We start from the raw sequence: 24,908 nt of genomic DNA, 5'->3' as shown, positions 1-24,908 counted from the left end.
TGGTTTTATGTTTATCCTAGTTTAGTATTTAGAGTTTATTATCATTGGTAGATTCGTTTATTGATTTGGTAGCTCTCTTACTTTTTTTTTTTAATATATATAGATATCTTTTTTTTTCCTTTTTTTCTTTTTGTGAGTGTATATGTATGTGTATGCTTCTTTGTGTGATTTTGTCTGTATAGCTTTGCTTTTACCATTTGTATTAGGGTTCTGTCTGTCCTTTTTTTTTTTTTAGTATAGTTTTTAGCGCTTGTTATCATTGGTGGATTTGTTTTTCTGGTTTGGTTGCTCTCTTCTTTCTTTTTTTTTTTTTTTTTTTTTTTTTTTAAAGGATTTTCTTATTTATTTATTTATTTATTTATTTATTTTTGGCTGTGTTGGGTCTTCGGTTCGTGCGAGGGCTTTCTCCAGTTGCGGCAAGCGGGGGCCACTCTTCATCGCGGTGCGGGGACCGCTCTTCATCGCGGTGCGCGGGCCTTTCTCTATCGCGGCCCCTCCCGTCACGGGGCACAGGCTCCAGACGCGCAGGCTCAGCAATTGTGGCTCACGGGCCCAGCTGCTCCGTGGCATGTGGGATCTTCCCAGACCAGGGCTCGAACCCGTGTCCCCTGCATTAGCAGGCAGATTCTCAACCACTGCGCCACCAGGGAAGCCCGCTCTCTTCTTTCTTTCTTCCTTTTTTTAAATTACTTTTTTTTTTAATAAAAAAAATTTTTTTATTTTATTAACTTTTCTTTTCCCCCCTCCCTCCCTCCCTTCCTTCCTTCTTTCTTTCTTTCTTTTTTTTCTTTCCCTTTTCTTCTGAGCCATGTGGCTGACAGGGTCTTGGTGCTCCAGCCGGGTGTCAGGCCTGTGCCTCTGAGGTGGGAGAGCCGAGTTCAGGACACTGGTCCACCAGAGACCTCCCAGCTCCGCGTAATATCAAATGGCGAAAGCTCTCCCAGAGATCTCCATCTCAACGCTAAGACCCAGCTCCACTCAACGACCAGCAAGCTACAGTGTGGTACACCCTATGCCAAACAACTAGAAAGACAGGAACACAACCCCATCCATTAGCAGAGAGGCTGCCTAAAATCATAATAAGGTCACAGACACCCCAAAACACACCACCGGACGTGGTCCTGCCCACCAGAAAGATCCAGCCTCATCCACCAGAACACAGGCACCAGTCCCCACCACCAGGAAGCCTACACAACCCACTGAACCAACCTTAGCCACTGGGGGAAGACACCAAAATCAACGGGAACTATGAACCTGCAGTCTGTGAAAAGAAGACCCCAAACACAGTAAGTTAAGCAAAATGAGAAGACAGAGAAACACACAGCAGATGAAGGAGCAAGGTGAAAACCCACCAGACCAAACAAATGAAGAGGAAATAGGCAGTCTACCTGAAAAAGAATTCAGAGTAATGATAGTAAAGATGATTCAAGATCTTGGAAATAGAATGGAGAAAATACAAGAAACATTTAACAAGGACCTAAAAGAACGAAAGAGCCAACAATGATGAACAACTCAATAAATAAAATTAAAAATTCTCTAGAAAGAACCAATAGCAGAATAACTGAGGCAGAAGAACAGATAAATGACCTGGAAGATAAAATGATACAAACACAAAGATGAAACAAACACATGGAGAGATATACCATGTTCTTGGATTGGAAGAATCAACATTGTGAAAATGACTACACTACCCAAAGCAATCTACAGATTCAGTGCAATCCCTATCAAACTACCAATGGCATTTTTCACAGAACTAGAACAAAAAATTTCACACTTTGTATGGAAACACTAAAGAGCCCGAATAGCCAAAGCAATTTCTTGAGAAAGAAAAACGGAGCTGGAGGAATCAGGCTCCCAGTCTTCAGTCTATACTACAAAGCTACAGTAATCAAGACAGTACGGTACTGGCACAAAAACAGAAATATAGATCAATGGAACAGGATAGAAAGCCCAGAGATAAACCCACACACATATGGTCACCTTACCTTTGATAAAGGAGGCAAGAATATTCAATGGAGAAAAGACAGCCTCTTCAATAAGAGGTGCTGGGAAAACTGGACAGCTACATGTAAAAGAATGAAATTAGAACACTCCCTAACACCATACACAAAAATAAACTCAAAATGGATTAAAGACCTAAATGTAAGGCCAGACACTATAAAACTCTTAGAGGAAAACATAGGCAGAACACTCTATGACATACATCACAGCAAGATCCTTTTTGAGCCACCTCCTAGAGAAATGGAAATAAAAACAAAAATAAGCAAATGGGACCTAATGAAACTTAAAACCTTTTGCACAGCAAAGGAAACCATAAACAAGATGAAAAGACAACCCTCAGAATGGGAGAAAATATTTGCAAATCAATCGACAGACAAAGGATTAATCTGCAAAATGTACAAGCAGCTCATGCAGCTCAATATTAAAGAAACAAACAACCCAATCCAAAAATGGGCAGAAGACCTAAATAGACATTTCTCCAAAGAAGATATACAGATTGCCAACAAACACATGAAAGAATGCTCAACATCACTAGTCATTAGAGAAATGCAAATCAAAACTACAATGAGGTATCACCTCACACTGGTCAGAATGGCCATCATCAAAAAATCTACAAACAATAAATGCTAGGGAGGGTGTGGAGAAAAAGGAACCCTCTTGCACTGTTGGTGGGAATGTAAATTGATACAGCCACTATGGAGAACAGTATGGAGGTTCCTTAAAAAACTAAAAATAGAACTACCATATGACCCAGCAATCCCACTACTGGGCATATACCCTGAGAAAACCATAAATCAAAAAGAGTCATGTACCACAATGTTCATTGCAGCACTATTTACAATAGCCAGGACATGGAAGCAACCTAAGTGTCCATCGACAGATGAATGGATAAAGAAGATGTGGCACATATATACAATGGAATATTACTCAGCCATAAAAAGAAACGAAACTGAGTTATTTGTAGTGAGGTGGATGGACCTAGAGACTGTCATACAGAGTGAAGTAAGTCAGAAAGAGAAAAACAAATACTGTATGCTAACACATATATATGGAATCTTAAAAAAAAAAGAATGGTTCTGAAGTACCTAGGGGCAGGACAGGAATAAAGATGCAGATGTAGAGAATGTACTTGAGGACCCGGGGAGGGGGAAGGGTAAGCTGGGACGAAGTGAGAGAGTGGCATGGACATATATACACTACCAAATGTAAAATAGATAGCTAGTGGGAAGCAGCCGCATAGCACAGGGAGATCAGCTCAGTGTTTTGTGTTCACTTTGAGGGGTGGGATAGAGAGGGTGGGAGGGAGACGCAAGAGGGAGGAGATATGGGGATATATGTATACACATAGCTGATTCACTTTGTTATAAAGCAGAAACTAACACACCACTGTAAAGCAATTATACTCCAATAAAGGTGTTTAAAAAAAAGAATTACAAGGTAAATCTATATTAAGTAGCATTGAAATTTGTGCAAGAAATATATTTAAGTGACAAAAACAGGTCACAAAACTAATACATATACAAATACATAATATATTAATATATATAAATTATGATCTACTTTTTGCAAAAAGATGCATATTTGTACATCCCCAGAAAATTTCTGCACAGTGTTTATTGCTGAGAATGGGACGGGAGCCAGTAGGGCCTCCACTGGCTTAAATGGAGAACTTAAATGTTCTCCACTCCTGAATTGTTCATATTTTTGTGAAGAGCGTGAACTAACTTGTAATTTTTTAAAAGCACTGAAAACTACCAGCGTTTTCTGATTCTTATATGTCATGTTCCTAAAAGTAAAAGTTAGTTTCATACCCAGCACCTCCTCTTAAAGTGCTAAAAGTGGTTTGGATTTAGATACCAGGTGCTGTGCACAAGGTAGTTCTTTCACCATCAGAACTCTTCTCCAATCTAACGGCAGCCCCTTTCTAAATTAGAGTGGAGATTGGGTGCTTTTAAACTGGGCCCCCCACTGTAGCTGTCCGGGTTCAGGGTATGGAATCTAGCAGAGGCTCTGCATTACTCTCAACCCTTCCAGGACATCAAGTCCCCAGCACCGCAAAGGACATGATGCTCGTGGCCAGCTCTGACCACACGGGGGTGTCAGCGCCCAGGCTTTGCCCGGAGCTCCTTGGCCCGCAGATCAGGGGAAAGCGAACCTTCTGGCTGTTGCTGCTGCGGCTGCTGTTGCTCCAGCTGCTTCTTCCGTTTGGCTTCTAGAACTGGGTTCTCATATTGGGTCTTCCTGTTGATGTGGCTGGAGCAGAAGGCAGATTGCATTCAGTTAGGAAACAATGCACCCCACAAGCAAAAGTCAATCAGTCCAAGTCCCTCGATTAGACCTGAGCAAAACAGGTGGTCTGAGATGTTGAGCATCTTGTGTCAAAAAGCACAGTTAGGAAGATACAATAAAATAAAAACAAAAATGAATGGTTTCCAGATACTGACTGCTTATTTGTACCAAGCACTGTGTTACCAGCTTTACATGCATTTTATTTAAAAAATCTTCAATAAATGCTACGATAGAGGTCCTATTTTTATTCCTATTTTATGGATAAGGAAAGGAAGTTTCTGAGCAGTTAAGAAACAGCTCACCTAACAAAACAGAACTAGTCAACAGTAAAGAGGATTCAAGCTCAGACTGGCCTGCTTTCAAGTCCCAGGATTATAACCACCGACTCTGCCAAATGCCCAAGGAATCACGTGACAGGAGGGTGTTTCTTTAATTCAACAAGAAGTCGATTATAGAATTATTTTAAAAGGAGATTAAAGTGAAGATGTGGTGTTGTCTGTAATAAGTAATGCCAGAAATTCTGTGTAACTTTCTACAACAGAGTTCACGGAAGCATAAGCATTTCCCAAACGATCAAGTTAAAAGAAGGACTCTACCAACATCTGTCAACTATTCTGATCAATAGGCGTGGAGTCAGGATTCAAAGGATAAGCCTTAGGCAAAAAGACTCCAAATGCAGCTAACCTAAGCAAATGTGATGTGCTCAAAGTGACAAAGACCCAGATACTTCAGATGGCTCCAAAACTAATAAGGCCAAGGCAAGATAAAAATACACATACACACGCACAAACATATATATAAATCCAAATGCATATTTTTTTGCCATCACCTTATTTAGTGTATGTATATGTACATACACACATAGTACACAAACACACAGACACACAAGCATAAACATATTCCTATCTTTTTTCCTTCATCAAAATAATACTTCCTAAGAAGTTTGAAAATATTCCTATTATGTGATTATTTAGAACTCAAAATATTTTTTCAAGCCAGGCTTTATTTTTTAAAGACAGGCTTGTCAAGTAGGGTGGATAGACTGACTACCCTTAATTCCTATTATAGGACTACTTGTTTATTTCCTAATTCTGGTAGGCAATTTCATGCTAAGATATAGTCTAACATTCACAGGCACATGGATCTGAGAAGACAGGGAGGAGAAATGTATGGTAAGGTAACAACTCGCCCCTCTTTCCAAGTCTCTTTATCCATCAAAGCTGCAGTCATCTATTCTTTTTCTCTTTTGATGCACAAGTTATTTGAGGGAGAACTCAAAATGAGCCCCAATTAGACAGGAGCTCCACTGTATATCTGTGAGAAAAAGGATCTGTAGGGCACACAGAGGAATTTTATGAGGGTCAGAGAAAGGACTAAGATCACCTTTCTTTTTCTTTTAAATTTTTTAAAATTAAAAAATTTTTTTTATTGAAGTATAGTTGATTTACAATGTGTTAATTACTGCTGTACATCAAAGTGATTTGGTTATAGATACATACATATATATATATGTAACTATGTATATATATATATACACACACACATTCTTTTTAAAAAAAATGTTCTTTTCCATCATGGTTTATCACAGGACACTGAACATAGTTCTCTGTGCCATACAGTAGGACTTTGCTGCTATCCATTCCGTATGTAAAAGGCTACATCTGCTCACCCCAGCCTCCTACTCCATCCCTCCCCCAATCCCCTCCCCGTTGGTAACCACCACTCTGCTCTCTATGTCTGTGATTCTGTTTCTGTTTCATAGGTAGGTTCATTGGTGTCATATTTTAGATTCCACATATAAGTGATATCATATGGTATCTGTCTTTCTCTTTCTGACTTACTTCACTTAGTATGATAATCTCTAGATGCAACATGTTGCTGCAAATGGCATTCAAGTTTGCCTTTCTAATGTCCCCAGTCCCCAATCTTTCTGTTAGGTAAAGAGGTGGCAATGTGAGTACTGACCAAGGACACTTGCTATACTGAACTTGTAATTGTTTACAATAAGATGCTGAGCATTTTATGGCCTGGCATTGTTGCATCATACGTTTCTATCACCAGGGTATTATATGAGTAACTTTTCATTGCCAGCAGCATGAGTGATAGAAAGCATTCCATGTTATCTTCATTGTGGCAGGTAGGATTTTGATGACAGAACATTTATATGGCATGTGTTTCTTTTGTAAGATCTTTTATTATTTATTACTCATCTTCCTCAGAGGAAATGATGTAAAACATTTTTTCAATGTTTATCCACTTAGGTTTCTTTTATTTTCTTTGAGTATCATGCTACCAATATATGGTTGTGATGAAAGGACCAAGTGTATGCCTCTTGCTAGAATAAGGTACATGGTAGAGAGGTAGTGATGAGGGTTTGAGACTCTTAGAAATGGAACACAGGAGCCACAGGTATGGTAAAGGCAAAGAGGCTTACACAGTCTTGCCACTTAGGCTAGTTCTCAATTTCCTTCTTAATTGCGGCAGCATTTCATATATTATTTAGATCTGTCTGACTCTTCGGGAAAGTCTGAATGAATAAATAAATGATTACTGAGAACTTCAGACTTAAGCAGGTCAAGAAATAGGCAAAACTGATTCTTTTCCTGAAGATAAACAACCCATACTCAGTGTACTGACTCCTTGCTTTTCTCATTCATTCAACTAATACTTATTATTCAGTACCTGCCATAGGCCAGGACTATGTTGGGCTTTGGTAATACAGTGATAAACAGAAGACATGAATACTGCCCTGATGAATTTTATAATATAATTTATCATCATTAGATTTGCTGAATATTTTTTCATTATAAAATTATGTTACTATTATTATTCTGTTTGTACCTTATCACAATGGCAAACTCTGTTCAGCATAAATGTACATGATTACAGAACGGTGCAAACTCAAATGTTTCAACAGGCACTTACTCTACATAGTAGATACCATAGACAGGGTCATCAATCTTTTCCCAACCAGCAGGCAGTTCTGAAAAAGAAAAGAACATTTAGAGCAAGAAGAGCATATTCTTGAAGAACCTAAGGATTTTCAACACCTGGGTTAGGCAGAAAAAGAAAGACCCATAAAATAATGCCTTAAGTCCAATTAAAACTGCGTATCCTAACCAAAAAAAAAAAAAGAGTGAGAATTATTTTATTGGTGTAATTTTCTACACGAAGAGCAACTGTTTCCTGATATTTTGCACAAGCAGATGAAACTTAATAAAATGCAGTTTCAGGTGCCTTCATTCTAAATCAACTATTAAATGATATTTTAATGGAAATAGTTAAGTTTTGCCTCGAACGCCTAGTTCCTATTTTAAATATTTGCAATTTTCTCATTTTATTGCTAGACTACCTTATCACACAAGCAAAAATGGATGAATGTTTCCTTTCATTTTCAATACAATAGGGCCGTTTCTGCTCTCCCCGGAATAAATTAAAATTTGCATCTTATTTTCTCCTTGTTCCTAATTAAAATGCTATCGAGTAAATAAAAATGGCCACCTGGAGTTGGATTTTTGAATTGCACACATCTATCACTCAATTGCTATATCTGGACAGGACCATCTTCACCGGGGCTGTGCCTATGAAAGCAGAAACACAGGTCCTGCTCTCCAAGACTCACTACCTAAGGGGGTAGACTTTATTCCTTTAAATGTGGTGGTAAAATGGCATTGGGGGATATGTGTGCCTTTCTGAAAACTCAACTGTGCTCTACCGAACTTCATAAGGTTTCATATCAAATGTTGCGACTTCATTAACTAGGTAATAGTGGGTTCTGTCATAATAAGAACCTACTGTGAAAAAGCCCACTGCACCAGATAATTTGGTGAAAGAAGCAACTACATTGTATTTTGCGTCATTAAACAATTCTTCAGGCAGAGCAGCAATTCTCCTTAAATTTCTTCCCTTTTTTTTTTTTTTTTTTTTGGTTCAAGGTAAGAAATGGAGTCATGTGCATGTGCACATATACACACACATACACACACACACAGAGGCTAATTACTTAAAGTTTATGTTTTGCTCAGATTTGGCTGCACATCAAGAGACATTAATTTCATGGTTTTTGCTCCACATGTTATTTGTTTTCAAACAAAGAGACAGGTTCCCCCCTTTGCTTCCTTTTTTTAAACAAAACAAAACAAAACACTTCACAGGTTTTAAGGAAGTCTTTGAATTCTGGGAGACATAAGCTACTAAAATGCAAGGCAGGGCCAACGTGCAGATGTTGATATAACTTGGCATTTTTATACACAGCATCTTGCGGACTGATGCAAATCAAATAAATGCCTGGGAAATGGTTTCCCCTTACAATGCTGGAAATTACCATTTAAATGCAAACGAACCAGGAAAACATTTCCAAAGAGTTGGGAAACCAGAAGATTAGAAAAATGCAAATTGGTGCCCACGCATATGCTTGTGTTGCCGTGGGGCAGAAGAGTGAGTGGGTGTGAGGGGACCACATCATGTTTAACCAAACTTCTTTTCAAAATCTGCAACCTTAATATATGGCCTGATTATCTTTAGATAAAATAGGGAAAAAAATTAAGAATTCAATTCATTCCATTATTTGTCAAACATTTATTTAGTGCCTACTGTCTGCCTGAAGGTATGCTAGGTGCCAGGTACACAAAGATAATTACAAGTGCACTGGTTGGGCAGACAATTCACACATCACACGGTAAGTGCTTTGATGGAGGTCCAAGGAGGCTACAAGATAAGAAGCCACCTCTGACTTTGCCCTGTCACCTACTCAACAATTTACATGCTAGAGTTAAGACATGAGGTCGGTCAACTGGTATTTCTGGACGTTTGTAAAATTAAACACATCTTCTGGGACAGATTAGCAAACTCCAGAAATGTTCCAGTTTTTCAAGCTAAAACTCATTTAAAATTGAAAAGATAGATTTCTCACTTCCCATGTAGTGATTAACTTAATAATACGAATTAGTCTCTGAAAGCTTAAAATAGAAACGGGTCATCGATTTAAAAACAGAAGATGTTTTTCTTCCAATGTGCCATTTGGTTCTAAAAAGTTGAAAATGGCAGAAAATACTGAAGCCCAGAAAATGATGGCGTTACAATTTTTTTTTTTTCTAAAGTACTCTAAAGATACATAGAGAGCCACACCCCCATGTCTAACAACTGTCAGACATCAGAACAGTCTGTACAAGATGTCACCGAGATTTCAGGTGGCTCAGACCCTTTCGGGATTGTCCAGATCTTGGTTTGAACCTTACCCCTAATGTTTTTGTTTTTGTTTTTTTAACATCTTTATTGGAGTATAATTGCTTTACAATGGTGTGTTAGTTTCTGCTTTATAACAAAGTGAATCAGCTATACATATACATATATCCCCATATCTCTTCCCTCTTAGCCCTAATGGTTTATCAGTCTAGTGTTTGGCTAGTGAACATCTCGAAACCACATCTTTGTCCTGGATTTACCTCAAAGGTCAACTGTAGACTAAATAAGGATGTTTGTAAAACCTTTTACACGGCACCTGGCACCTAAGCTCAGCTAATGGCAACTGTTCTAGGAAAGCCCAAAAGGAACTGCACAAATCTATATGGTCTGCCTGCTTGCTGTTTCTACCACTAAAAATCTCATGTTGTACTAATCGCCGCCATGGAAGTGAATATGGAGCAGACAAATGTTCCAAGAGTTGTGTCAGCACACAGACTGAAAGTCATGTTCACAGTCAGAGATATGGTTCTACACTGTAATTCAGTGTTGATTGGGAGGGGACCTCATTTCCCTGTCTCTGCCTCTCCTAGTTGGTTGTAGCACATGAATACTCTGTAATTCGAAAAGAAGCTTCTTCAAGTGCTTTTTCATTCTGGGGAGATGACTGCAGAAGATGTGATAAATTCTGCAAAACCAAAGTGCATAATGGAGCTAGTCACCCAGCCCAGACAACAGAGTTCAGAAATGACAATTCTGCAATCAAATGATCTGTGTCCAACACCCAAGCCCACCGCCCCTGCCTCTCAGAGGCAGATTATAGAGAGGGTTTCCTTGTCACATCTGGAATCGTACTGTTCATTGAAAACCTGACAGTTGCTATTGTTTGCAATTAGGATCCTCTTATTAAGAAAATGGGCAGTGAGTTTGTCAAAGGAATCTGAAGTGAATGCAAGGAAAATCTGTGTGTGTGTGTGTGTGTGTGTGTGTGTGTCTGTGAACAAGGACACATTTGGGCCATTTCTATTGTATACATGTTGCTCTCCTGCCCCATATTAAACACAAAAAGTATCATAAGAAACACTGAAAAAGTCCGACAATAAAGAATTAGTTACTAAATCAGAAAACTGGCAAAAACAACATGTGCTGATCACAGGGACAAATATTAAGACAATTATTAAGTCTCCTCTTAAGCCCAATGAGAGCTCCTCTTTCAGCCCCTCTTTACAGGTAAGGAACAGGAAGCTAAGGGAAGGTGAATGACTTGACCAAGGTCACAGAGCCAATAAGTGGGGGAACCCAGATATGAGTCTAGGCAACCTGCCCTGACCCCAGAGACAGCTCCCACTTCACCAAACCATCTCCCAGAACTGTGGCTCTGACCATGAGAAGGTAAGAAGGTAAGTAAGCCAGTAAAACTTACTTTGTAGAGTCTTTAACAGCACAGGAAAGTTTCCACAATGTTACAGATACATGAGAAAAGAAGACAGTTGATTCTTTCCTGAAAACTTCAACATTCAAGCTTCCACAGAAGCAAATAAGGCTGTGCCCCTATGCACAGTGGAATTATCTCACCAACTGCCCACACACAGTGGTGGGCACTCACACACATTAGTCAGGCGGCCGGAGTAGTTTAAATTGGTTCTACAAAGGATCGAGGCACTTGTTTTTCATCTGGAAAAGCTAGTTCTGTCTTTTTCAATGATTTTATCTAATATCACTGGATTGATACTTTTTTTAAAAATTTACAAAATGAGTTTCAAATTGTTCTATTACACAGGTTGAATCTCCAGTCATTCCTACCACAATGACCACAAGGACAATGTATTATACGTCTTTAAAAATAGATCTTTTGGGACTTCCCTGGTGGCGCAATGGCTAAGAATCCGCCTGCCAATGCAGGGGACACGGGTTCGAGCCCTGGTCTGGGAAGATCCCACATGCCGTGGAGCAACTAAGCCCATGCACCACAACTACTGAGCCTGCGCTCTAGAGCCCGCGAACCACAGCTACTGAGCCCGCGTGCCGCAACTACTGAAGCCCGCTTGCCTAGAGCCCGCCCTCCGCAACAAGAGAAGCCACTGCAATGAGAAGCCCACGCACCGCAACAAAGAGTAACCCCCGCTTGCTGCAACTAGAGAAACCCCGTGCACAGCAACAAAGACCCAACACAGACAAAAATAAAAATAAATAAATAATTAAATCTATTAAAAAAAAAAAAGCTGAACATAAAACATTTAACTTAGCAGGGAATATAATTCAGTATATTCCAAGAGCAAAGATAAAAGAGTTTGGCATTATCTGCTAATGTAAATTATTTCTGAACTGCAAGAGCTTGGATTAATCAAGACTTGATTTCCATTGACATACACACTCTGAGGAAAATGACACATATAAACCCAGCATCTGGTTTACAAGCCATTCACTATGGTTACAAAGTCAACATGTAGCCTGTGACTGAGTAACAATATAATACTAGAACTTAGTAACCATTCAGTTAATCAGTGGAATTGTTGTATTGCTGTTACTCCCACTAAGATCTTTCAGCTAGTCTGGAAGATTTTTGTTTTGCTTTTCTGTATTCCCCATGGAGAAAGCCACCCACACCAAATAAATAAAGAAATGAGCCCGAGATAGATTATAGGAGAGTTCAAGGGGCATGGCAAGCATCTATCCCTGTTTTTTCTTAATCCTCGATTTCCGAGAGTATCTGGCACCGATCTGCTAACTCTCATTCTAGTCCCAATTCCCTCAGACTTCTTCTTTGTAGACACGATTTATTACAACTCCGTGTGATGTCTGCAGTCAGACACATGGGTTGTATACGATTGACCTTTCGTGGCTAAGCCGGAATGAAAATCATAATTGGAGAAGTGTACACTAAAGAAACAGAGGGATTAAGCAAGTCACTGGGGACCAAAGCATCCAGGGCAAGTCATGCAGGCTGGGAGGGTTTACCTAGTTCACTGTCCAGCTCCTCCGTATGGATCCCTTCTTCTCCAAAGGAATAGCAGGAATGAGACAGAAAAGAGAGAAAGAAAAATTCAGATACCAGCACCAAGAAAAGAAACTTCCCTCAAGAAAAACAGCAGCAAACACATCACTTTGTTTTGTCCTTACCTGCATTGTGGCTTATTTCATTGGCTTGACTACTCAACTCGAGACCTCAGTGTAAGTCACAAAATGGGAAGAGCTGATATTGGCAACATAATTATATGGTTCATTTCCTTGCATGGCAAAATAGGGTTTGATTGGTTGTAAAAGATTACAAACACCTTTGCGGTTTCAACGTTCTTACGTGGAAAGTCACTTATTACAGGTCTTATTTCAAGCAAACAAAGCTGTTAGACCTTTCAATATTAGTCTTTTTAATCCTTCAATAATCTTCTAATCAGTGAGGCAAAATTACTTAACTTATAAGTAATACCGCTGCCTGAAAAACGGAAGGCGAGGTCAAATTGAGAATACAGATTCTAAGGTGAGCTACACTTCGTCTTTCAAAAGGAGTTAGAAAACTGAACTACATCAGGATGATATACATGGGGAAAGTGCTTGAAGGCTGCCCCAAAAGGAGCAGTGGGAGACGGAGTTTACTTTGCATAAGATTTCTAAGTCAAACAGCTCAGAAATAATAGAATGAAAATGTTCTCTGTAATTTCAGTGAGCAAAGCAAGTCAAGATCCTTTCCATTCTTGACCGTCTCTGGCTGTCAGTAAAGCATTTTATTTTGACTGCGAAGAGAACACAGGACAGTACACAACACATCATGTCATAGACAGTCACTCCAGCTACACAGCGGGTGGCTATCCCCTCCACTCTAAGCTCCACCAACACAGGGATCAAGCCTGTTTTCACTACTGCAATATGTTCAGTGCCCACTGAAGTTTTTGATACATAATAGGTACCAAATATTTCTCAAATGGATGAATGAATGTATGAACAAATGAATCGATTATTGACTTTAGTCACCAACACGGCCCTATACACCCTGCAAACTCTTGATTTAAAAACTCTCCAACTGCCAACAATAAGGTTGACACTGGTATTGTTTCCTAAGGAGGGAATCTTATTTACATAAAATTGTTCATGAAAATGGCCTTTTGGATATTATTTAAAATATCTTTGGGGGCACTCATTCATTTCCTCAAAAATTCTTTAATGAGAACTACTATGTGCCAGTCACTATGCCAGGTGACAGGGACATCGAAATGAGTACAATCAGGCACATCGCTATCCTTCTGGGAAAGGAGACATGGCCAAAGCTCACACAGATAAAAATTAAATTAAAACTGCGATAAGTTCTCTGAAGTTAAGATACATAATAGACTGACCTAATCATATCTGGGGGCAAAGTCAGGGGAAGAGTCCCTGAGCTGTAATCTGAAGATTTTGCAAAATTTAATGAAAAGACTTAGAGTGAAAAATGACTAGAATTTAAGTTCTGCAAGAGCAGGGCTTCTTGTTTATTGTGTTCAATGATACATCTGAAATTCCCAGAATGCACTGGACATAGAGAAGGCATTCAATAATTATTTGTGGAATGTAAGAGTATTCTAAGAAGGGAGAACTGCACATCTAACTATCACGGAGCAGGAGCTCGATGAGGACTCGTGGGGATGAAGGACAGAGTACGGGTTGGAACGAGAGTCAGACAAGCTTAGAGACTGAACCACAGAGAGCTTGGAGACACAAGCTATGGACTTGGCATTTACTGAACAGACCACAGCCATTAAACAGGGCTTGAGGCGGTGGTGATTACACAAAGACATTTTAAAAAACTGCTCTGAGTACGGTGCAAGAAGAAGAGTGGGCAAGAGTCTGGGTGGAAGATGAGCATGACCTTGACCAGCATGGTAGAGATAGTGAAGAAAATGGAGAATGGATTCCAGAGACATTTGGGAGGCAAGGTGAACTCAACTGGTAGTACATGGGTTAGAAGTGGGTGTTAAGAAAACTAAAACGTCATGAGGGACTCTTAGGTATGTATGAATTTACCCTCCACTGAGATGGGGAATACTTACAGAAGACAAGATTTGGGGTGGAGGTGGAATCATTAGTTGGGTTTTAATCAGAATGAGTTTAAAGTCTCTTTGAGACAAACAGCGTTATTAAAGATTAAAATACTGGCCTGGAGCTCAAAGGCAAGGTAGAAGGCCTCTAAGTGAACTACTAAAACACAGAAATAACAACAGGAGTTATACACTGAAGATCGAAATCCAAACTAGTTTCTGACTTTTTCGAGATAGGAAAAAGAAAATAGAACATTTTTACAATAAGTATGATGCCATACTGTTACATTTGATATGCATGTGACCTACAGAGAATAGAAAGAAACACAGGAACAATATGGTGACCAACAATGTGAATCTTCTTTGTGTCATGATATAAAAAACAATACAAGGCAGCTTTGTGGTAACTGGCAAGAGAAAAGGCAAATATGGGAACTGATACTTGCCATTGTGGTATAATCTGGTTATATACTTATACCATTTGTGTACAAAGGCACACAGACATACATATAGTTTCTAGCAGAAAAAGAATATATGAATTCTAATGGTGAATGGATAATTACTAAGCATTTGGTATGAATACATACTTGTTCCAAAGGGAATAACATTAACACCAATGACGTGAATTCTAAGAACTAAAAATGACCAGCATTGTTAATAAAAACATTCAGTAATTCTACTCAATACTTTTACTCCATTTTTCTCAGTAAAAGCTACTGGAGCCTTCTATTATCTATAAAATTATATTAACAGGCATTTTCATACATTCCCAGTATAATTATAATGGATACTGACATTGAAGATCTGATGGTAATAAGAGGGCCTAAAATGGCTTCAAAATCATCAGGCATCAAATAAGGATTAAATTTTGTTCTGAGAAGTTTTATGGTTGGATGTATTTTATGTTCTGAACTTTGAAAACTGGTCACCTCTGTATTATATATTAAATAGAATATGTGAATAATCAGGACAGTCCATTATCCTTAAGCATGCAAAATAATGCAGCTCCCACGCCTGTTCCGTTTCTTCTTCAGGACTCAGCAACCAAAATAAAACGAGCCTCTCAGCTATGCCTCCTCAGTCAGAAGGATTTGTATGTCCAGTTGAAGTCACCCAGCTAAACATGAACACGCAATTCTATGTTCATTTCATGTAATCTGCGATCCACATATATTCTGGAGTGTAAGGTTTTGACAGGATCATATTTTACTGGCTTACATTTTCAAACAAACCTCAAATTTATACAGACAACAATTCTGCCCCATAGGATAAATTAATAAAGTTTCACTATCTTACAGTAAAATGTGTATTCAAAATTATACTACTAATTCAAATGCCAGAAATCAATAACGAGTAGCAAAGCAAGCCATTTCCCTTTTAATTCGTCCATGTCAAAAAGCAATCTTGGGAAAACTTAGGATAGACTGAAAGGGAACACATTTGTTCCACCTTAATTTTTTTTTCCTTTTGCAAAAGTAATTAGAAATTCCAAAGCCTTGAAATAAACTTTTCTTTTTTATGACAGTAACTCTTATAGACAATTGATTCTTTTTTCTTTTAATTAACAGGGAGAGTGGGGCTCAGTCTCTTTTGTGGAAGAATAGACTTTCTCATATTTAGGATATACTCTAAGTCACACACAGATTCCTAATCACAACAAAATCTGCTTTCTTTATGCTAAACCTGGAGAAATAATCAAATTATGAAGTATGAAGAGTTCAAGAAAAGTTCCTGCTTTTTTTTTTCCTCTAAGACTGTCACAATATATGATTAGCGTCCAATAAGTAAGTGATCAGAGCATCTTTGGTTTCTAAATTCCTAGAGACTTTCTAGAATTTTCTCAAAGTTCCTCAAGGCACAGGTTGCATCTACATTTGAATAATTTCTGACTGCGCTGAAGTTCTGTTTCTAACAGAGAACTGAGGATGCCTTTATGTTTAAACAAATCATTCTTTGAAAACAATTTTGCTGATTTCTCTCCTGCTTTTGGAAACCATAGTGCACTTACTAGAAACTGGATTACCTTTCAAAAACTCATTGTTAGAAACCCGGTTGACCTTGCTACAATGCTTTAAAATTTGCATGTGTGAACAAGCCCCCTTAAACCCAGACCTTTCTAGCTCCTTACCATCATCTTCACACTCTTCCAGAGGCTTCTGCTGCTTGTTCAGGCACCGAGGGTCTAACCAAGATGTTGTTTTTGTGTTATGGCTGAAATCCAGAAACAAAAACAAGAAATATGTTTGAAAAGAAAAAAAAAAAAGTAAAAAGCTCAATGACAGAAGATTTAAACAGTCTTGAACATTTACTCTCCTACCAGAGCAAAGATACTGTCTAACAGCAAACTGAGGCCAGAAGAGAGCCCCGGTTTGGAATTATGAAATGGCTTGAAGAGGGTCTTAGGGAGGCTACTTCCTTACCCTAAGACATCACCATTCCATCATGGAAAGCTTAAAAGGTAATACCAGCTTTATTTTTGAAAACTGAGCTCCAAATCATACCCCTTGTCTATACGGCCTACTCTTGTCTAGGCTTATTTTAGTCTTCACGTTTGTCAAAGAGCGCATTCCAGTTTATTTTCAATTTGTCTATGACTTAAACGTTGGATGCTGGAATTCACAAAGAAGGCTGCTATTTCACTCGTTATATTACATAAGAATTCCCATGACGGTGTGAAACTACCTCAATTCATGCAAGTGGCTCGAAGCTGCTAAGACATATCATTCATCGCAGTATCTTAAATTATGCTTCAGACATAGTGAAGGCAACCTCAAATTACCTATCACAAATCGAACCGAGACCAAGGAAAAGCTTGGAAAAGCTGCACATGTCACCCCACTTCCTTCTGGAGGGTCTAGCCCAACCAGAGAGGAAGTGTTTCAATAGACACTGCTGCCCTTCAGTCACGTTGGAAATGCCGGGAGAATGACTGGGAGAATTGACCAGAAGCACATCTGGGACAAAATTCCGGTTGAGCAACCAGTCCATTCTATGCAAACTAAATGAGAGGAGCAAAGACCTACAAGTCCAGCAGTTCAAGCTGCAAACCAGAAACGAAACATAGAAAATTTAAAAAAAAAAAATTTTTTTCCTGAAGTTTAGGTAGTAATCTAAAGTCTGAAGTTTTGTTTGTAAATACACAGAAAAAATTGTCACACTTTTAAATTTTAGATTCAAATCTTATTAATTGTTGGGAAAAAATTGAGGCTTAAGTGAAAAACAGAATGTGCAAATGTCTACAGACATTATCTCAACTGTGTTAGAAGAAAATAACAAATGAAAGGTAATACAGTTACAACTAGGATCACCAACAGTACTTATTTGTCCACTTAGAACTATCATAATCTGTTATGTCATTTACATATAAATTACAATTTACTTAATCCTTACAAGAACTCTATGAGAGGAGCATTGTTAGTATTAAAATTATTACTCCCCATTCTCCACATGGGAAAACTGAGGACAAAGATGTGAAGAAACCTGCCCAAGGACACCCTGTTGATAACATGGAATCAAACCCAGGGAGTCCCTCACTGGAACCCATGGTCTGCGCTATTCCTACATAGTAAGAGTGCAAAAATGGTCACTGATGGGAGGGAAGATTATGTGTGATATTTTAAAAAACACTTTTTTATATCAAGATAATTGTAGATTCACATGCAGTTATAAGAACGAACAAAGAGATTCCACATCCCCCCTTACCCAGATGCCACCAAGGGTAACATCTTGCAAAACTATAGTACAAAGTCACAACCAGGATACTGACAGCCAGTCAATATATGGAACATTTCCATCATCACAGGATCTCTCATGTTGCCCTTTGATAGCCACACCCGGTTGCCTTACAATCCCTCCCTTCGAAACACATTTTTAATCCCTGGCAACCACTAATCTCTTCTCCATGTCCATACTTCCGTCATATCAAAAATGTTACATAAATGAAATCAAACAGTATGTAATCTTTTGGGATTTGCATTTTTCATTCAGCATAATTCTCGAGATTGTTGCATACATCAATAATTAATTCTTTTTATTGCTGAGTAGTATTCCATGGCATGAATGTACTACACTTTAACCACTGAAGGACATCTGGGTGGGTTTCCAGTTTTTGGCTATTTGGAATAAATCTACTATACACATTTATGCACAAGCTTTTGTGTGAATATAAGTGTTCACCTTTCTGAACAAATGTGCAATGGCTGGGCTGTATGGTAATTACAATGTTTAAGAAACTGCCAAACTGTTTTCTGGAATACCACACAATTTTACATACCCACAAGCAATGTGTGAGTGATATAGTTTCTCTGCATCTTCACCATCATTTAGTGTTGTTACTATTTTTTATTTTAGCCATCCTAATAGCTATATATATACCTATGATATTTTTGTGGTTTTAATTTGCATTTCCCTAATGGCTAATGATGTTGAACATCTTTTCATGTACTTATTTGCCACCCATATATCTTCTTCAGTAAAATGTCTGTTCATGTCTTTAGTTCATTTTCTAACTGGATTTTTTTTTTAACTGTTGAGTTTTGAGAGTTCTTTATATATTCTAGATACCAGTTCATTTTGAGATGTGGGGTTTATAAATATTTTCTCCCTGTCTGTAGTTTGTCCTTTCGTTTTCTTAACAGTGTCCTGCAAAGCAAAAGTTTTCATTTTGATGAAGCTGAATTGATCAATTATTCCTTTTAGGATGTTTTTGATGTCAAGTCAAAGAACCCCTTGCCTATTACTAGGTCTCAAAGATTTTCTATGTTTTTTTTCCCCCTAAAAGTTCTACTACTTTACATTTTGTACTTTATGATGATCTATTTTGAGTTAATTTTTTTTTTGTTTCTAAGGCATGAGGTTTAGGTTGAGGTTAATTTATTTGCTTCTGGCTATACACTTGCTCCAGCACCATTTTATTGAAAAGGCTATCTTCCTTACATTGAATTGCTTTTGCATTCTTTGTTGAAAATCGGCTGGATACACTTGTGGGTCTGCTTCTGGGTTCCATTGATCTATGTGCCTATTTCTTCATCAATACCACACAGCCTTTATTACTGTGGCTATATAATAAGCCTCGATATAGGGCAGACTGATTACTGTGACTTCATTCTTCTTTTCCAAAACTGTTTTATGTATTCTAGTTCCTTTGCCTTTCTATATAAATTTCAGAATAAACTTGTCTATACTAACAAGAAGCGTCACTGAGATTTCCACAGGATTTATATTAAACCTGTACACACATTTGGGGAGAACTGACATCTTTACTATACCAATTCTGAGTCTTTCAATCCATGAATAGACTAGGTCTCTCCATTTATTTAGACTTTCTTTGATTTCTTTCATTAGCATTTTGTAGTTTACAGCATACAAAATCCTATACATGTTTCATTAGATTTATACCTAAGTGGCGTTTTTTTTTAAAGTAAATGTGAATTATATTTTCTTTTGAATTTTGTTGTCTGCTTGTTCATTGTTAGTATATAGATACACAACTGATGTTTGTATGCTTATCTTTTATCTTGCTGAACTCATTTATTCTAGAACTGTCTTGTACATTTCTGGTGATTTTCTAGATAGATAATCAATCTGTTGAATTACAGTAAATGTTGAACAAGAGTGGTAATAAGAGGTAATATCCTTGGCTTATTCCCCATCTTGCAGGGAAAGTTTTTTGTCTTTCACCATTAAGTATAATGTTAGCTGTAGGTTTTTTATAGATGTTATTTATGAAGTCAAGAAATTCCCCTATGTTCTTATTTTCCTGAAAATTTTTTATCATGAATGAGTGAATTCTGTCAAATACTTTGCGTCAATGAAAAAGATCATGTGATTTTTTTTTTCTTTACTGGGGTCTTAATATGGTGGATTACACTGATTAATTTTTCAAATACTGAACCAGTCTTGTATCCCTGGAATAACTCCCACTTGCACATGGTGTATAATTCTTTTTCTGTATTATTGATTACTATTTGCTAATATTTTGTTATAGGTTTTTGCATCTATATTCAAGAAGATATTGCTCTGCAGTTTTCTTTTTCTTTTTTATCGTGGACTATCCTTGTTTGATTTTGGTAACAACGTAATACTAGCTTCTTAAACATAATTGGGAAGTGTTCCTCCTCTTCTATTTTCAGGAAGAAATTGTGTAGAAATTTAATTCTTCTTTGAACGGTTCTCCAGTGAAACCATCTGGTTTCTAGAATTTTCTTTTTCAAGAGTTTTTAAATTATAAATTCATTAGGGCTATTTAAATTACCTATTCCATATTGGATGAGTTGCGGTAGTTCATGCTTCTCAAAGAATTTGGTCCATTTCATCTAAGTTGTCAAATTTATATGTCCACACTTTCTGACAGCATTTTCGTATCTTTCTGATGTCTTCAGGGTCTGCAGTGATTCTTTGTTTAAATTTTAATATTGGTAATTCATATCTTCTCTAATTTTTTCTTTGTCAATCTTGCTAGAGGTTCTTCAATTTTATTAATCTTTTTGAAGAATCTGCTGGTTGTTTCATTGATTATCTCTGCTGTGTTTGCTTTTGATTTCATTAATTTCTGCCCTTTATTCTTTCCTTTCACTTATTTCACATTTAATTTGCTTTTCTTTTCTAAGCTCTTAAATTGAGGGCTCAGATTGTTGATTAGAGACTTTTCCTCTTTTCTAATATATATGTGTAGTGCTACAAATTTACCTCTCATCACTGCTTTGGCTGTATCCCACCCAAGAGGGTGAGGAGTTCCTTGTTACTGCTGGGTAGGGATGGGAGTTCCAGTTCCACACTAGGCCTCTTGTGACATCAGCTTGGCTGGGAGGGGTAGGAGTGCCTTGTTACTGTTCCCAACTTGGCTTCCACTAACTCCCTGAGGAGGCCGGGGGCCACTTTACCACTGGTGGTAAAAATGCTGACTCTTCACCAAACCTCCTCTGCCACTACCCCAGCGGGGAGAGAGGCTGCCTTGTTACTGCCACATCAGGATGGGCATCCAGGCTCCCCTCAACGTGGTCTCCATTGAACTTAGATGAAGAAAGGGGGAGTGCCCAATACTGCCTGGCTACAAAGTCCCAGTTATCTTCTAAGCCTTTTTGGACATCACACTTGCAGGGAGGTTTGAGATCCTAGTTACATCCTGCGAAGGGTAGAGGACTAGGCTTCCCACTTGATCTTTGCTGGCAGAGGTGGGAGCACAGGCTTTTGTGTCTTGTTGGCTGAATTCCAGCAGTTATTGAATAAAAGCTTCCTGCCTTGCAGGATATCCCTTCCTGGTCCTCTGGCTAGAGAGAGTAGGCTTTTATGAGGGCTTTGTTTTTGGTCTCCACTTGTTGGTGTTTCTGAGTTACTGGCTTCTTCAGCTCCAAGTCTGGGTTATATAAGGTAAAAAGAAAACTCAGGGAACTCACCACCTGTCATTTCTGTGATCCCAAGTTCCCCAGCCAGTCTGCCTTATTTTTATCTCCTTTCGAAGTCTTCTTATGTCTGTTTTCTTTATAATATCCAGAGTTTGTAAGTCCATGCTTACTTTTTTAATGTTCTTAAATTCCGGTATTTCTTAGATTTCCCATAAACTGTAAAGCTAACATAGACACATATATGTAAAACAAGGTAGATCTGATTCTATAGAAATTTAACTTGCTATTCAATGTAAGATACTCTAAGATGAAGTTCTTTAGAATGAAGGACACCCGAAAACTCATTAACCAGGATATATAATTTAGGCTAAAATAAAAATGGTGTGTATCTAATAATTTAATATCTACAGAATTTGATAGCTGTAGACCAAATCACAGAGTTGTCATAATAAGCCATACTTTTGCATAAATTTTCTATTAAACATTAGGCCAATGAAGATTGGCCTAGCATTGGTTAAAAGCTAAATTAGGTTATGAAAAATAAGCAAATCACTGTACTCTCCTATAAATCAGCCACAGTCTTGGGTCTTTGCTAACCATTTTTACTAAGCACAGTCCTCACTAACCATCAAAATAACCAACTTTCTTTTTTCAAATTCATCAAGTCAGTCTTCAGCAAAACTATTGATACGTTCTTTTTTTTTATAAATTTATTTTATTTATTTTTAATTTTTGGCTGTGTTGGGTCTTCATTGCTGCGCGCAGGCTTTCTCTAGTTGTGGGGAGCGGGGGCTACCCTTCGTTGCAGTGTGCGGTGCATGGGCTTCTCACTGCGGTGGCTTCTCCTGTGGCAGAGCATGGGCTCTAGGTGCACAGGCTTCATTAGTTGCGGTGTGCGGGCTTCAGTAGTTGTGGCACGAGGGCTCGGTAGTTGTGGCTCATAGGCTCTAGAGCGCAGGCTCAGTAGTCGTGGCACACGGGCTTAGTTCCTCCGTGGCACACGGGCTTAGTTGCTCCGTGGCATGTGGGATCTTCCCGGACTAGGGCCCGAACCCGTGTCCCTTGCATTGGCAGGCAGATTCTTAACCACTGTGCCACCAGGGAAGCCCCTATTGATACATTCTTTTCCAAAAATTTGAGTTTCACATATTACTCTCTATTAGGAATTCCTCTGTTATATTTTCCTTTGCTCAACATAATTTTTCCTTACTAATGGACATAACTTTAAAGGCAATTTATTGCAAAAGCTAAGTACAAAATTCTAAGCTTATAGTTGACATCCATTTTCATAACATTTAAACTCCTCTGTGGTAACCAAATGACGATAAAAATGGTAACAGTAAAAAAAAATGCTCAGTAATTAATACTAGCCCACGCTTTACATCCATTATCTCATCTAACTCTCACGAAAATCTGACAGGGTAGGCATGATCCACGACATTCATGTCCTTCTACACACAGCGAAAACTGAGATGCAGAGAGGCAAACTCAAGTTCCCAAGATCATACAAATAGTAAGGGGTAGAAACAACATGAGTTTTTAGGGGAGCTCTTAACCACTATATTTCCCTAACTCCCAGGAAAAGACTCCATCATCCACCCCTGTCTGCAATAAGCATTTGTCATGAACATGAAGACAGAAATGTGGACTGTCCCCTCCTTCTGGTTGGAAAATAACCCAGGAGGTATAGTTCACTCATCTCCGATTTCCTAGGTTAGTTCTGAAAGAGGGTGTTCCGTGACCCAAGCCTTTTCCCTCATTCCCATGTCCTTAGGAAAATTATACTTTCTTACCCTTGCTGATTTTTCTAATTATAAAATATATGCTAGAATATCTATTTGAGTGGAAATATATATTCAAACCCCACAGACATGTATAATTTAGTTAAGAAAATAAATTCTTTAAACTCCTTACTTAACTCAAACTCAAGTGTTAATAGATACTTCCAGAATTTTTCTACACATAGAACTATATCTACATATTCATGGAAAACAAATATACACATATAATAACACAGCAGATATGTGTATATACCCATATATTTTACAAAGGTGCGATACTTCATATGTTGTTCAAAAATGTCCTTTGTTATTGTTCCCTGAACAGCAGATCTTCAACGTTCATCTATTGGGTTGGCCAAAAAGTTCGTTTGAGTTTTTCTGTAACATCTTATGGAAAACCCCAATGAACTTTTTGGTCAACACACAGTATTTAAGAAGAACAGACTTACCTATGTTTTTAATTATTTTATAGTTTAATTGATCATTTTGTTTTTCTTTTTTAGTGGTACATAAAACTATGGTGAATCTTAATAGGGAATCTCAACAATAGAGCCAAAGTACAACATTTAAAAAATTGACTACTGGTTAAGAAATTACATTATCTTAGATTTTCTAGAATGGTTTCAGTTTTATGTAATTTTTTCCTTTCCAGTACAGGTTATTTGTTAAATGTTTAACTATATAATATTAAGTTTTTAATTTTGAAAGACTTTTCAATCTCTATATTCTCAAACTTCAATCCTTATACCTTGCACCACGTAAAAAAATTAACTTAAAATGGATCATAGACATAAATGTAAAATGTAAACTATACAACTTCTAAAAGAAAAAAACTGCATTTTGACTTTGAGTTAGGCAAAGATTTCTTAGCTTCTACACTAAAAACACAATCCACAAAGGAAAACAAAGTGATAAATTAGACTTCATAAAAATTAAGAACTTCTGGCTCTTCGAAAGACACAGTTAAGACAATGAAAAGCCAGACTTGGACAAAATGTTTGCAAATCACAAATATAATAAAGGAATTGTATCCAGAATATATGAAGAACTCTTAAAACACACACACACACACACAAAAAGGAAACTACAACCCAATTACGAAAAAATAAGCAAAGGATTTATATATTCTAAGCAGCTAGATATATTCTTCATATATAATACCATAATTTATATATACACCATAGTTTAGTTGTCTAACTCTTTAGGGAAGTTATTAATCTTATGCTTCCTCCAGCTCTTCAGATTCAATGATTAGGATGTTATGCTAACTGCTTTTTTGTACAAGGCTTGTTAAATTGTAGGAG

General features: G+C 37.8%; 1 protein-coding gene across 21 annotated transcripts in view; it reads right to left on the bottom strand.

Annotated features, from left to right (window-relative positions):
- MAGI1 (membrane associated guanylate kinase, WW and PDZ domain containing 1) overlaps positions 1-24,908 on the bottom strand; it is a 622,042-nt gene that overhangs the window by 89,444 nt on the left and 507,690 nt on the right. For 10 of the 21 annotated variants that reach the window (XM_028169082.2, XM_028169083.2, XM_028169086.2 and 7 more), the window contains exons 6-9: positions 16,609-16,691; positions 12,430-12,468; positions 7,216-7,273; positions 4,157-4,254 (exon numbers count right to left, since the gene is read on the bottom strand). In XM_028169082.2, the coding sequence (XP_028024883.2) occupies positions 4,157-4,254; positions 7,216-7,273; positions 12,430-12,468; positions 16,609-16,691 (278 nt within the window). The remainder of the gene's footprint in view (positions 1-4,156; positions 4,255-7,215; positions 7,274-12,429; positions 12,469-16,608; positions 16,692-24,908) is intronic. The other 11 variants (XM_007192408.3, XM_007192409.3, XM_007192412.3 and 8 more) reach the window with 2 other exon arrangements.

This window comes from Balaenoptera acutorostrata, chromosome 10 (genome assembly GCF_949987535.1).
Source record: "Balaenoptera acutorostrata chromosome 10, mBalAcu1.1, whole genome shotgun sequence".
NCBI classification, from domain to species: domain Eukaryota; kingdom Metazoa; phylum Chordata; class Mammalia; order Artiodactyla; family Balaenopteridae; genus Balaenoptera; species Balaenoptera acutorostrata.
Note: the sequence above shows the minus strand (reverse complement) of the source record. Positions and strands in the feature narration are given on the sequence as shown.